The sequence below is a fragment of the Trifolium pratense genome, linkage group LG5 (genome assembly GCF_020283565.1).
Source record: "Trifolium pratense cultivar HEN17-A07 linkage group LG5, ARS_RC_1.1, whole genome shotgun sequence".
Lineage (NCBI taxonomy): Eukaryota > Viridiplantae > Streptophyta > Magnoliopsida > Fabales > Fabaceae > Trifolium > Trifolium pratense.
Genome location: NC_060063.1, coordinates 51803205 through 51818656, shown reverse-complemented (window position 1 = coordinate 51818656; position 15452 = coordinate 51803205). Strand labels below are relative to the sequence as shown.

At 36.5% G+C, this 15452-nt stretch overlaps 1 protein-coding gene across 1 annotated transcript; it reads left to right on the top strand.

Moving 5' to 3' along the window:
* Nucleotides 1–10932: 10932 nt before the first annotated feature.
* LOC123885714 (cytochrome P450 736A117-like) lies at nucleotides 10933–14647 on the top strand. The gene is made up of 2 exons (XM_045935028.1): nucleotides 10933–12275; nucleotides 13812–14647. The coding sequence occupies exons 1-2, from the start codon at nucleotides 11334–11336 to the stop codon at nucleotides 14418–14420; spliced, it is 1551 nt and encodes a 516-aa protein (XP_045790984.1). The 5' UTR covers nucleotides 10933–11333; the 3' UTR covers nucleotides 14421–14647.
* Nucleotides 14648–15452: the final 805 nt, after the last annotated feature.

Genomic DNA, 15452 nt, shown 5'->3' with positions numbered 1-15452 from the left:
AATGGTTTCAGAAGCAAACACAATTAATAAATTACTCATTGAAACCATTCTACCAGTAAAATGGTTTCAGAATACAACTATGTGCAACCATTCTACCAGTAAAATGGTTTCAGAAGCAAACATTAGTTTTTAATTACCGTTTTATCTCATTTAATTAACTAAAAATAGTTTCAGGTCTCCAAAAATTTCATAAAATATACCAAAAGTTCCAGAATATTATCTACTATTTTCCTGGTATAATGGTTTCAGTGAGTTGGTTGAGTGGTGCGTGTTAAATTACAACACACAAATAACGTATTTAGTAGACAAAAAATGAGATTAAGGTAGTGAAAAATTGCATTTTTTTTTCGGTGTCCAAATCAAACGAACCAAGTCTCTATTTGTAGAAAAAAAAAATTATGAATTTTGGTATAAAACAAAAAAAAAAAATTAATTTACAACGAAATAATTGAGTTCAAAGTATTAAATGAACAAAAATCACGTCCAGCCAACCATTGTGTGACACGTGTCCTACTTTTAAAAAGCAAATTTTTCTCTCTCCAGGGTGTAATCCAGTGTGGCGCACGCGTTGGAATCTGATGGATCAGGATGATCTGGGCTGTCGGATTGATCAGACAGTCTTGATGAGATCAGATCTTGGCTGTCTGATGGAAATCAACGGTCTGTAACCATGATCCTTCGGTACGCGCGCGACACTGGATCCGCCTCTATTAATGGGTATTTTGGTTAATTAATTAAAAAGAATGGGTATTTTGGTCCAATTAAAAAGGTGCACCTTGCTAACTTAGACCTAACTAGGGTCTAAGTTAGAAAACCCCGGGGTTTTCTAACTTAGACCCTAGTTAGGTCTAAGTTAGCAAGTAGGGTTGGGAATAGGCCAGGTGGCCTACAGGGGCCTTTGGCCTGGCCTGTATAAGTCTGGCCTGGCCTGGCCTGATTATTAAAAATGCCAGGCTTAGGCTTTGAAAACGGCCTGTTTACATAAATAGGCCAGGCTTAGGCTTCTAAAAAGGCCTACGAAGCCTGATAGGCCGGCCTGTTTATAATAATAATTATTTATATAATATTATTATTTATATCTTATAAAAAAATATTATTTATAATAATTATTATTTTTCGTAATCGTATTTGTTATTTTATTAGTTTTTAATTATTGTGTTAATCATATTATTAGCTTTTTCTTAATGTTGTAGAAATTATAAAAATTTAAATGTAAACTTTTTAAGGCCTGTTTAGCCTATTTAAAAAAACTATATAGAGAAGCTTTAATGTAACACAGGCTTTTAAACAGGCTACAAGGCCAGACCAGACTTTTAAAAGGCTCAGGCCAGGCCAAAAAAAATAACATTTGATAGGCCGCAGGCCAGGCTCAGGCCTGAAAAAAAATCGTAGGCCAGGCTTAGGCCTGTCAAGGCCTGGCCTGGCCTGGCCTGTTCCCAACCCTATTAGCAAGGTGCACCTTTTTAATTGGACCAAAATACCCATTCTTTTTAATTAATTAACCAAAATACCCATTAATAGAGGCGGATCCAGTGTCGCGCGCGTACCGAAGGATCATGGTTACAGACCGTTGATTTCCATCAGACAGCCAAGATCTGATCTCATCAAGACTGTCTGATCAATCCGACAGCCCAGATCATCCTTATCCATCAGATTCCAGCGCGTGCGCCATACTGGATTACACCCTGGAGAGAGAAAAATTTGCTTTTTAAAAGTAGGACACGTGTCACACAATGGTTGGCTGGACGTGATTTTTGTTCATTTAATACTTTGAACTCAATTATTTCGTTGTAAATTAATTTTTTATTTTTTTATTTTTATACCAAAATTCATAATTTTTTTTTTCTACAAATAGAGACTTGGTTCGTTTGATTTGGACACCGAAAAAAAATGCAATTTTTCACTACCTTAATCTCATTTTTTGTCTACTAAATACGTTATTTGTGTGTTGTAATTTAACACGCACCACTCAACCAACTCACTGAAACCATTATACCAGGAAAATAGTAGATAATATTCTGGAACTTTTGGTATATTTTATGAAATTTTTGGAGACCTGAAACTATTTTTAGTTAATTAAATGAGATAAAACGGTAATTAAAAACTAATGTTTGCTTCTGAAACCATTTTACTGGTAGAATGGTTGCACATAGTTGTATTCTGAAACCATTTTACTGGTAGAATGGTTTCAATGAGTAATTTATTAATTGTGTTTGCTTCTGAAACCATTTATCTGGTACAATGGTTTCAGAGAGTTGTAATCTGAAACCATTTTGCTGGTAGAATGGTTTCAGTAAGTTGATTATTAGTTATTTGCTTCTGAAACCATTTAGCTTGTAGAATGGTTGCACATAGTTGTACTCTGAAACTATTTTACTGGTAGAATGGTTTCAGTGAGTAATTTATTAATTGTGTTTGCTTCTGAAACCATTTTGCTGGTAGAATGGTTTCAGTAAGTTGATTCTTAGTTATTTGCTTTTGAAACCATTTAGCTGGTAGAATGGTTTCAGAGATTTGTACTCTGAAACCATTTTCCTGGTAGAATGGTTTCAGTGAGTTGATGTAAGGTAGTGAAAAATGAGATTAAGTAGTGAAAAATTGGGTTTTTTTTTCTGTGTCCAAATCAAACGAACCAAGTCTCTATTTGTAGAGAAAAAAAAATTATGAATTTTGGTATAAAAATAAAAAATAAAAAATTAATTTACAACGAAATAATTGAGTTCAAAGTATTAAATGGAAAAAAATCACGCCCAGCCAATCAGACAGCGACACGTGTCCTGCTTTTAAAAAGTAGATTCTTCTCTCTCCAGGGTGTAATCCAGTGTGGTGCACGCGCTGGAATCTGATGGATTCGGATGATCTGGGCTGTCTGATTGATCAGACAGTCTTGATGAGATCAGAGCTTGGCTGTCTGATGGAAATCAACGGCCTGTAACCATGGTCCTGCGGTACGCGCGCGACACTGGATCCGCGTCCATTGATGGTAATTTGGTTAATTAATTAAAAAGAATGGGTATTTTGGTCCAACTGAAAAGGTGCACCTTGCTAACTTAGACCCAACTGGGTCTAAGTTAGCAGCCCCCTATATATATATATATATAATCTAATGACGCTAGGGCAAGGTTAGCCTGGCTAGCTAATTATCCAAAGCAATGGGAACTTGGAAAAATTTAGAAGTTAAAATATTAAAGGAAAAAACTTTAAAGAAAAGAGTGAGGAAGCTGAATAAAAATATACTCCTTGTTGGGAATTTAATCTCAAAACAAAGAACATATATAGAATAATGAAAGATGAATGAAGAATGAAAAATGAGAGAAGATGATGAATTAGAATAAGCAGAAATTGAATAAAGGAAAAATAAAATTTTATTGCATTGTGTTGCGTTATTTACAAATGAGAGATTACAACTGTTTATATACACAAAAAATGTCATGTAACTGATTTAACAAACTATGCCAGTTGTAATCACTAACTAACCGCTAACTACTAACTAAGAAAGCAGAAACGTGCATTAGAACCAAAAGCAGAGCTTCAGAGCCTCCTATACTTCAGAACCTATCAACTTCAGAAGCTGGGCTGCGAGGTTCAAAGACTATATTGCCTCAGAGGCTAAAACGATTCAGAGACTGAACACATGCTTCAACATCTGGTACAACATCTGGATGAGAAGATGCTACAGCATCTGGTGCAACATCAGGAATAGCAGAGTTTGAATTATAAAACCAATACTCCTCCTTAATTCAAACTCTTCCTGAACTAGTACTCCTCCTTAAATCAAACTGTCAAAGCTGACAATTCAACCTTGTCTTATTCTCAGTATCTGATTGGGCATTTGGATTACATTTCAACACACCCCTTTTATTCAAATGTTCCAAACTTGCGACCTTCAACATCTTCTTCAGGTTTTTAAATATTTCAATATTCAGTATCTTGGTCAATATATCAACCATCACCTCAAGCTCTTCCTGTTCCATAGGTACTTTATCTTATGCACCTTCAACCTTGAAACCTTGTACGAACCTAGTATCCTCATTGCAACTCTTTACGCCCCTTAGTTTATCTCACGGTTGGTCAAAAGTTTGGTAGATTGATGAATGCTGATGACTTGCAATTGGATAAAGATGAAGTATGTAGTTTTGCAATTAGAAGGTTTGGTTGCTGGACGTTTGAGACTTTTGTGTTTCTCTCTTGATGAGATTGGTGTGGTGTTTGTAACTATTGTCGGTGTAATTTGGGTTTGTTTAATTTGTTGTTCTTCTTTATGATGGTATTTCATCCCTATGATTTGTGTTGTTTGGTAGATTATTAGACGGGTTGGTTTCTTATGGTTCAATTTGATTTGATATTGATTGATTGCACTTCTCCTTATTGATTTCTTTTGATTGCATTGCATTTCTTCCAATTAATTTTTCTGATTGATTGCACTTCTCTTCTGATTGCATGACACTTCTCCCTATTGCATTGCACTTCTCCCTATTGTTTCTTCTGATTGCATTGCACTTCTATTTGGTTCTCTCTATATTGGTTTGGTTCTTCTATCGGATGGTTCTTTCTTTGGATGATGGTTCACACCTTTTGGTTGCTGATTGTTGCTCATGGTTATGATATTAGTTGAGTTGGTTTATTTTCACGGTTAATTTGTAATAAGCTTAAAGCTTAGTAAACTTTAGCTTGAGGGATAGTATCAAAAAGATAGCTAGGATGCCAAGTAATGATCGTAGAGATGTTCTAAAAGTCCTAAAAAAGAATGTTAGGCGTCGTCGAGGTGGAGACGAGGTTAACCGTTCATGTTCAGTGAGACGCCGTGCTTCTGTTGAGGAGTCATCTTCATCGGCTTCTGTTAATAATGATTGGAAGAATTGGGTGGCAATGCAAGGAACAGAACAGATGGCGGTGGATGATGTTTGGGGGATCAGAAAGGCTATCGGGGTTAAGTTTAAGGGAGATAATGTGAATATGTTCCGGGTTTTATCTAGGGCGGGTAAAGGCAAGAAGGAGAGCTCCTGTTCGCAGCAGGGGGGAGGAGCATGTTACGAGTCGGTGTGCTAGGTCTGGGTAGTATCTGTCGCGGAGGGAAGTGTGTCTTTATGAAGATTATTTCGTGGAATATTAGAGGCTTGGGTGGGTTTGAGAAGAGGAAGGAGGTGCTTAAGTTGGTAGGGGATTTGAAACCTTTCATTCTTTGTCTTCAGGAGACTAAGATGCAGTCCTGTGATGTACGTCTGTGCTCGACTCTTTGGGGCAGTTCGCCTCATGCTTTTTCTTTTCGTCCTTTGGCTGGGGCATCTGGGGGTCTTCTCACGTTATGGGATACTTCTGAGGTGGATGTCTAGTCGACAGAGAGTCGTGAACACGTGTTATGGTGTAGGGGTCGCTTCATTAAATCTGGTGAGGAGTTTCTCCTGGCAAATGTTTATGCGCCGTGTGATGATGGGGCTAAGCAAGTTTTGTGGATTTCTATATCGACGCGGTTACAAGCGTCAGGGAGGGAGAGGGTGTGTGTCTGTGGGGATTTTAACGCAGTTAGACACGTTGATGAACGGCGGTCTGCTAGGGGGAGTCAGCGAAGTGTGGATCACATTCCTTTTAATCGTTTTATTGAGGATAATAATTTAGTTGATCTTCCCCTGGTCGGCCGCAAGTTTACGTGGTTCCGAGGGGATGGTGTCTTGATGAGCCGCTTGGATAGGTTTTTACTCTCTGAGGAGTGGTGTTTGACTTGGCCCAATTGTAAGCAGGTGGCCAGATTGCGAGGGTTGTCTGATCACTGCCCTTTAGTCATATCTGCAAATGAGGAAGATTGGGGACCACGTCCCTTAAGAATGCTTAAGTGTTGGAGGGATGTTCCAGGTTACAATTTGTTTGTGAAAGATAAGTGGAATTCGTTTCAAGTCGATGGCTGGGGTGGATACGTTATCAAGGAAAAGCTTAAAATGATCAAAGTGGCTTTGAAAGATTGGCATAATGCTCATATTCAGAATTTGCCCAACAGAATTGAGTCATTGAAAGACAGGTTGTCAGTTCTAGATCAAAAGGGGGAAGAGGAAGATTTGTCTGGAGTTGAGTTAGACGAGCTTCATGGGGTCACTGCGGATATTCACTCGTTGTCGCGTTTGCATACTAGTATTAGTTGGCAGCAGTCGCGCTCGTTGTAGCTCAAGGAAGGGGATGCCAACACTAAGTTCTTTCATTCGGTCCTGGCGGGGCGCCGTCGACGGAATGCTATCTCTGTGATTCATGAGGGAGGGGTTACTTTGGAGGGTGTCAGTCCTATTCGACAGGTTGTGTTCTCTTTTTTTGCGTCCCATTTTAAGTCCTCTGGTGTGGAGAGGCCGGGGGTGGACAATCTTCAGTTTAAAAGGTTGAACCGTCTTGAGAGTGGTAGCCTTATCAAACCGTTCACGGAGCTTGAGGTGAAATCTGCTGTGTGGGATTGTGATAGTTTTAAGAGTCCTGGGCCTGACGGGATAAATTTTGGTTTTATTAAGGACTTTTGGGCTGAGCTTAAGGGAGATGTTATGCGTTTTATTTTAGATTTTCATCGGAACAGTAGATTATCTAAAGGTATTAATTCCACTTTCATCGCGTTGATTCCGAAGGTGGAGAGACCCCAACGGTTGAATGATTTTCGGCCGATATCTTTAGTTGGAAGTCTCTATAAAATTTTGGCAAAGGTTCTCGCAAACAGGTTGAGGCTAGTTATTGGTAGCGTGATCTCCGAGTCTCAAACGGCTTTTGTTAAGGATAGGCAGATTTTGGATGGTATTCTTATAGCTAACGAGGTTGTGGATGAGGCTCGAAAATCTAAAAAGGAGCTCATGCTTTTCAAGGTGGATTTTGAAAAAGCTTATGATTCGGTGGATTGGGGCTATTTGGACAAGGTTATGGAGAGAATGTCGTTTCCAACTTTGTGGCGGAAGTGGATCAGAGAATGTGTGGGTACGGCCACAGCGTCTGTTCTTGTCAATGGCAGCCCAACTGATGAGTTTCCTTTTGAGCGAGACCTTAGACAAGGAGATCCATTATCTCCTTTCCTTTTTCTTTTGGCTGCTGAGGGTTTGAATGTTTTGATGGAGTCTTTGGTAGCGAGTAACTTATTCGAGGGGTATAGAATTGGGGAAACTAATTCTATTTCGGTGTCTCATCTTCAGTTTGCTGATGATACTTTGCTCCTTGGGGGGAAGAGTTGGGGTAATGTCCGGGCTTTGCGAGCTGCTCTAGTGTTGTTTGAGACTATGTCTGGGTTGAAGGTTAATTTTAACAAAAGTATGCTGGTGGGGGTGAATATTTCTGAATCCTGGTTAGACGAAGCTGCGTCTGCTCTGTGTTGCAAAGTGGGAAAGATTCCATTCGTTTACCTGGGGCTTCCTATTGGGGGTGATTCGAGACGTTTGAGTTTTTGGGAACCAGTGATGGATCGTTTAAAAAATCGATTATCTGGGTGGAAGAGTCGTTTTCTTTCTTTTGGTGGTCGTTTGGTTCTGCTAAAATCTGTCTTGACATCTCTACCTGTCTATGCGCTCTCCTTTTTTAAAGCTCCTTCAGGTATCATTTCCTCTATTGAATCTCTTTTAATTAAATTTTTTTGGGGTGGGTGTGAGGATACTAGGAAAACAGCTTGGATCAATTGGAAAACTATTTGTTTACGTAAGGAGTATGGAGGATTGGGGGTCAGGCAGTTGAGGGAGTTTAATTTGACACTTTTAGGTAAATGGTGTTGGAGGATGCTAGTGGATCGAGAGGGGTTGTGGTTTCGGGTGTTGGCAGCTCGGTATGGGGTGGAAAGAGGGAGGTTGCGAGATGGAGGGCGGCGAGGGTCATCGTGGTGGCGAGAGATAGCGAGGATTAGGGAGGGTGTTGATGAGTCAGGGGGCAGATGGTTTGGGGAGCACGTGGTTCGGAGGGTTGGGGATGGCTCTGATACTCTTTTTTGGACAGACCCCTGGTTGGATGAGTCTCCTTTATGTGAGCGATTTGGTCGTCTGTATGTTTTGTCAGAGACTAAGTCGTTCACGGTGGCTGAGATGTTCACTTTAGGTTGGGGGTTAGATGGGGCAGCGTGGGTGTGGCGGAGGCAGTTGAGGGCGTGGGAGGAGGAGATGCTGGGGGAGTGTCAGACCTTACTTTCTAACATTTCATTGCAGGCACAGTTTTCAGATAGGTGGCAGTGGCAGCCAGATCCTGATACAGGTTATACTGTCCGGGGAGCTTATGAGCTTTTGACTACTCTTGATTCGGTCACTATGGATGATGCGGAGCACCTTATTTGGCATTCTCAGGTTCCATTGAAGGTTTCCATATTTGCATGGCGATTGTTGCGGGACAGGTTGCCTACAAAGACTAACCTGATTTCTCGAGGCATTTTATCTTCTGCATCTCATGTATGCATTTCTGGATGTGGGGAGGCAGAGTCAGCTTATCACTTATTTATATCTTGTAGCTGTTTTGGTTCTCTTTGGGCTTTAGTGTGCACTTGGATTGGCATTCCATTGATGAGTTCTACTACTATCCGGGATCATTTTGTTCAGTTCACTTATTTAGCTGGTGGATCTCGGGCGCGTCGGTCTTTTCTGCAACTTATATGGCTTGCTAGTGTGTGGGTCATTTGGACAGAAAGAAATCACAGATTGTTTACAGGCTCAACCAGTACCCTTATTCAGTTATTGGACAAGATCAAGCTTTTTTCCTATAGGTGGTTGAAGACGACGAGTGTTACTCTAGTTTTAAACTACCATAGTTGGTGGTCTAGTCCTTTGTTATGTTTGAGCCTTGTTTGATTTTGATTGTTGTATTTCTTTCTTGGTCCCATTGTAAACTTTGGTAGTCTATCTTGGCACACCTTGTGCTGGGGAGGCTGTTTTCTTAAGTTAATATATATCTCATTTTAGCTTTTTCAAAAAAAAAAACTTTAGCTTGAGGGGTAGTATTAGGATAAAATGTTTTGAGTTTATATTATTAAATATGTTTTTCGTTTTATATTTGACAAACTTTCGATGCTTCATGTTGTTGCATCGTGAGTTTGAGGGGAAGTGTTAGATAATATGACATTAAGTATTGGATCTCATCCCAAAAGCTAGCTCAAAGGGTGAGGTTACCCTCACATATTTATACATTTAACCGCTCGGGAACCTAAGCAATGTGAGACTTTAAACAAACTCTAACAACACAACAACATATTCAACACCCACCCTCACGCCTAGCGTGGTCCTGGGTCAAATGCCTACATTGCAGTCATTAACCCGACTCTAATATCATGTTAAATATGTTTGAATCTCATAATAAAATCAATATATTATACCACATCTCATTTTATTTTATTTTTGATAATCAAAAGTTGAATTATAAGGAGTACATTAGGTGTACTCAATCCTTACAATTCGTAAAAGCAACACTATATGCGTTGAATACATTCTAACAGAGCATTACACCAATCGAAAAAAGCATAAGAGGAGGTATTTCCTATACGACTTATGAACCAAGACCAAGAGATAAAAATTATCTGATCCACTAGGGAATGCACATTAGCCAAGTTACCTCGAAACATAACGTTGTTATGCGTACTCCACAAACACCAAGTTGTTGCTAACCAAATTATATGACGTCCCTTTGCATCTCATCTTATTTGATGGTAAAAATAAATTTAAAATTTTTGTTGCGCTATAAATAGTAACGTAATATAATTATAATAATTCCATCCTTCAAAAAAAAAAAAAATCCAAAAGAGTACATTTGAGAATCGCATGACTTTTGTGGAGATTCAAGTCTCTATCATAGAAGTAGGAATAAGCTAGTGTAGGTCTTATCTGCGATCTAACATGCATCTATTTATTATTTAATTTTTGTTGACTAAAACATGCATATATTTATTTGTTTATTTTTAAATTAAGCAATTATATGTAGACGCTAATAGTGACATAAAAAAATTTGTATTGTAAAAATTTATATTTAAACTTTTAAGAAATTCAATGCATAATTTTTAAGATAAAATTTTCACCTTTGATTCATTAACGTGCCATAGATCACATGTTTTTATGTTTTAGTCTAATATTGTTAACATGTTTTCAGCTTTGATTCATTAATGAAATTAAATTTTATTTTTGTATTTAACATGATATTTTTAGAACAAACTGTTTCCGATTCTTATAAAAGAGTGATATAGATAATTCGAATTTTGGTCGAGTAAGAAAAGTATGACCTATAAAAATTAATGTATACAATACAAATATGGTTAAATTACTAAAGTCATGAGTGCAACGACCATCTATCTCATAATAAGGAATATAATACCAAGTGTGCATGATGTATACTGTATATGAGTGTCATAAATCTTGTAGTACCAAGTTTGATTTTTTTAGGAGTCTAACAACTAGAAACTCTACTTTAAAAGTCAATAAGTGAAGTGTCCGCGGTTCAAACATTGACTCATATATAATATATATAATATTCCTACCAACTGAACTAAACTCACGAGGACAGTTTTAATCATTTAAGTATTCTAATTAAGTTGCTTATTTATTCCAGTCTTCCTCTCAAGTTTATAATATTTGCGCCACCCCACTAGACAAGTAAAACATGATCTACTTTTTTTTTCTTTCTAAGATTCGTGATATCTATAGGTCATTTTAAATCAAGATTAATTCCAACCATGGGGAGTGACTTTTTTCAAATAGAATTAAAAAATATATAATGCAAATCAAGCAACTAAGACGTTGTCCTTGCCTACACCAGTTTGTTTGTGATTGGTATTCCTTGGTTGAATTTAGCAAAAATATATTGTCCTCTTTTGATTGTTTTATCCATTTATCTTTTGTTTAAAAAACAAGAGGGACCCAATCCGACAAAGATCTCCTAAGAAAAAAATTATCCACATGTCCACATGACTCTATTCCCTTTTGACAGATAAAATTTGATACAATAAACAAATAATGTAGTAATACAAAGTAATCGATTTCATTCATTGATTTTACATAAGATGATTATAATATATTTACGCCAAAATAATCTTGATCATTCGATTAAATCGAACAGTTGATATTGTAATTGTGTTAACGCAATTGCAACATGCAATCTATTTCCTCTTTTGACTATGGATCACTCTAGTGCAGTGTAGTGGAAACTTTTGCGCATACATGCAGTTGGTCATATATAGCAGTTCGATCAAGATCAGATGATTTATTTTAAAATTCAGTAGTTCATATATAAATTAAAATTTAAAATCTACACTTTTTTTTAGACCATTTGATCAAGATCGAATAACTGTCTAAGTCTCTGATGCTTGAAAGCGTCAACGACCTGACGAATATGAATTCAATTTCTTTTGACTATATAATGTAATGCAACATGCATGCCTTTACTACAATTGGAAGGAATATCTAAGAGGGCACACAATGCTACTCATAATCTCTTCCATCTTTCTCATCCTATTTTTCCTAATAAAATGGTATTCCAATTCTACAAAAACCACAAACTCACCACCTTCTCCTCCAAAATTCCCTATAATAGGAAACCTCCATCAACTTGGCCTATTCCCTCACCGCACATTTCAATCTCTAGCTAAAGAATATGGCCCTTTGATGCAAATCCATCTTGGTAGTGTACCAGTTCTCTTAATCTCATCACCTGAAGCAGCAAGTGAGATAATGAAAACTCATGATCGCGTCTTTGCAAATCGACCTCAAACTAAACTTTATGACATACTTTTATATGATTGCAAAGATGTTTCAACAGCTGAATATGGAGAATATTGGAGACAAATAAGAAGCATATGTGTTTTACATCTTCTTAGTGCTAAAAGAGTTCAATCTCTTCGCGCCATAAGAGAGGAAGAAATTGGTTTAATGATGGAGAAAATAAAGCATTCTTCTTCCATTTCATTACCAGTGGATATAAGTGAGTTACTCTCCACAACTATCAATGATATAGTTTGTAGAGTTGCTTTGGGGAGAAAGTACGAGGGTGAAAGTCGAAAGGGATTTAAGAAGTTGTTGATGGATTTTACTGAGTTACTTGGTACTTTTGTTGTTGGGGACTATGTTCCTTGGCTTGATTGGTTGACCAATGTTTCTGGATTTTATTCAAGAGCTAAAAAAGTTGCTAAAAAACTTGATGATCTTTTGGAGGATGTTGTTGAAGATCATATAACTCGTCAGAAAGAAGGTAATGATGGTTTAGATAGTGAAGACTTTGGTGATTTTGTTGATGTTTTGCTTTGGATTCAAAGGACAGAGTCACTTGGTTTTCCTATTGACAGAACAGTCATAAAGGCTTTGCTACTGGTATGTATAAATTTAAAATATTTTCTTTGTGGATATCTAATCATATTTCACTATAGGTTTATTGAAATATTTTAAGAAAATATTAATTTTTTTTTGAGTAAAATTCGAAGTGTTTACTTGTAACTTGTAATGCATTGACATACAAGATACAGTTAGGTTGGTATCTCACGAATTGTTTCGCTAAAATTTGTATTGAATTCGTAAAAAATAGAGAACCTACCAAACCTAGATAACCTGTTTACAAATGAAAAACAAGTTAAGAATAAATGGGCCGTTTATAAAATTGATGTATGTGTCCCAAGAAATGAATTAAAATATCATACGGTTTTAATTTCAACTATTAGATCAATTTTTATTATAAGATGACGATAGTTTCAATTTCTACCATTCAATAAATGATTTAAAAACCACAATACGATACAGTGTAAAACTGTGTTGTTTCACTACTGCAACGAGTCTAAATCCACGTGCCCGGTGCATGTGCGCCTCGGTGGAAGCTTTTGAGTTTTGTATTATAAAAGCTTTTTGATTTTTTAATCTAAGTAGAGAAGACTCCTCTATATATAAAAAAAAATAAAATTGTATGGCATGCCTTTCACACAATAACCAAGCCTTTTTACTAGGATTAGTGCCATGACTTTCACACAATAAAAATTGTATGGCAAGACTTTCACGCAATAACCATGACTTTCACACCATCAAACTATTGAGGACCATTTAATTGGTACCATAGTATAAAGACACGAATGAATGAAATTTTTTGATTTTGTGTTTCTTTGATGGTTTCTAAAGCAGGCGTGACTTTTCATAGTTTTCTTTATAAAAAGAAAAATACAATATTATTTTAAATAAACTTACGAACTCATTTGGATTGGTTTGATGGTATTAACTTGAGACATGAGAGCGTGCTCTTCCTTATAATCTCAGGTTCGATTCTCTCTGATGCTGATGTCAATCTGGATGTACTAATTTAGCTTCTTAAAAAAAAAAATTAAATAAACTTACTAGATTTTTGAAGGAATAGTAGTACTATTAGTTTTTTTTTTGTCTTTCAATAAAAAGTACTAGAATTTGTGTTTCTTTAGTAGCGTGAAGAGAAATGTCTCTTCTTATTTAAAGGAAAAAGAAGTTAAATTAATCCATCCAAATTAACATCACAGAGAATTAAACTTGAGATCTTAAGGAGATTACACTCCCAAGTACCAAGCCAATATCTATCTGAACACCTACCACGTAATTGTTGACTTTGGTTTGTTCCAAATTATATTGTTGTGTGACACTTAACTTACTTGAATTAGAGTTGAATAAGTTGTAATTTTTTTTTTTGACGAAGAATAGGTTGTAGTTGGGTCAACTTCTTTTTTTTTTTCTTTTTTTTTCATTCGTCGCTCGATGAACTGTGATTGAAGTATTGAACTTTTGAACAAATAAAATCTTGTTTTAGAGGTTTCGCCGGTCTGATTTTTAAAACATCGCCTCCACGTTATTAGATTATGTTTTAAATTGTACGATGAGAACTTAATTGTTTATCTTCAGGACATGTTTTCTGCTGGTACAGACACCATATCCACCTTGCTAGAGTGGGCAATGACAGAACTCTTAAAACATCCAAATATGATGAAGAAATTACAAGAAGAAGCAAAAAGTGTAGCTGGCGATCGAACAAACATAACCGAAGATGATTTGGGTAATATGAAATACTTACAAGCAGTGATTAAAGAAACACTACGATTACATCCTCCAATTCCATTACTAGTCCCACGAGAAAATCGACAAGACATCAAACTAAAGGGTTACCATATCAAAGCCGGAACACGAGTAATTATAAATGCTTGGGCTATTGCAAGAGATCCTACATATTGGGATCAACCTGAAGAGTTCAAGCCCGAGAGATTCTTGAATAATTCAATTGATATTAAAGGAAATGATTTCGAATTGATTCCATTTGGAGCGGGGAGAAGAGGTTGCCCTGGGATAGTTTATGCTATGGCTGCCAATGAACTTGTGTTAGCAAACCTTGTACATCAATTTAAATGGGAATTACCTGATGGTGTTGCAAGATTGGAAGCTTTGGACATGTCTGAAACATTTGGTTTAACCATGCATAGAAAGACTCCTCTTTTAGCCGTTGCAACCCTTAATTAGGGAAATATGGGATGGGTGTAGGTAATGGCAGGGGAACATGTTTTTGGATATAGGGTGGGTGTGGTTATTTTCTTTTTTCACTTTTTTGTCAAGTATTACGGTGGTTAGAATTCCACTTTTTAAATGTAAATAAGTGCATGTACCAAGATTTGAACTTCAATCCTGGTATGTTTCGCCTTGTCTGTGGTTTAAACATTTTTATGTCTCGTTGTATCTTGCACCGTTAATATATCCTTATTACGTCTTGTATTGTAAAATAATACTTAATATATCCTTGGTAAATCAGGGAATAGAAAGTATGAAGAAGGACTTTGCCTTCTTTTATGTAAAAAAAAAAAAAGTATGAAGCTTTGTACCAAAAAAAAAAAAAATTAAGCAAAAAGAAAATTTAAAATTACAATAATAAGTTTTGTAAATTTGATGGTAATACTAATGTTAGCTATCTGCATAATGGTAGTGAGTTGTTATTTTAGATTAGAGTGTTAAGATGTTTTAACAGCTGAATATTGGTATCGGAGACAGATAAGAAGAATTTATATTTTACATCTTCTTAGTGCTAAAAGAGTTCAATCTATTTGTGCTGTGAGAGAGGAAGAAATTGGTTTAATGGTGGAGAAAATAAAGCATTATTCTTCCATTTCATTACCGGTGAATATAAGTGAATTACTCTCAACAACTATGAATGACATTTTTAAGGGACCTATTCGGACCTTTTTTTTTCTTTAAGGGACCAATCTGAAATCAAAAATGTCTTTAAGGGACCATTTTACTAATTAATCCTTTTTAGAAAGAAGACAATCTTTGTTGCATGTACAAAATGAATATGACTAACCGACAATGAACTATGCGGTCGTTTACACACGAAATAACAAAAATTAATAAAAACCAAACAAACTAAAATGAAAAAAAAAACAGAAGAAGAGGAGAGGTGTGAAAGAAGAGAAATGAAGAGGTCAATTTATAAAAAAAATTGGCTGGCTCCCTATTGGTCATTGCCATGGCCGCAAAAAGTCAACATTTTTCAATTTTTTT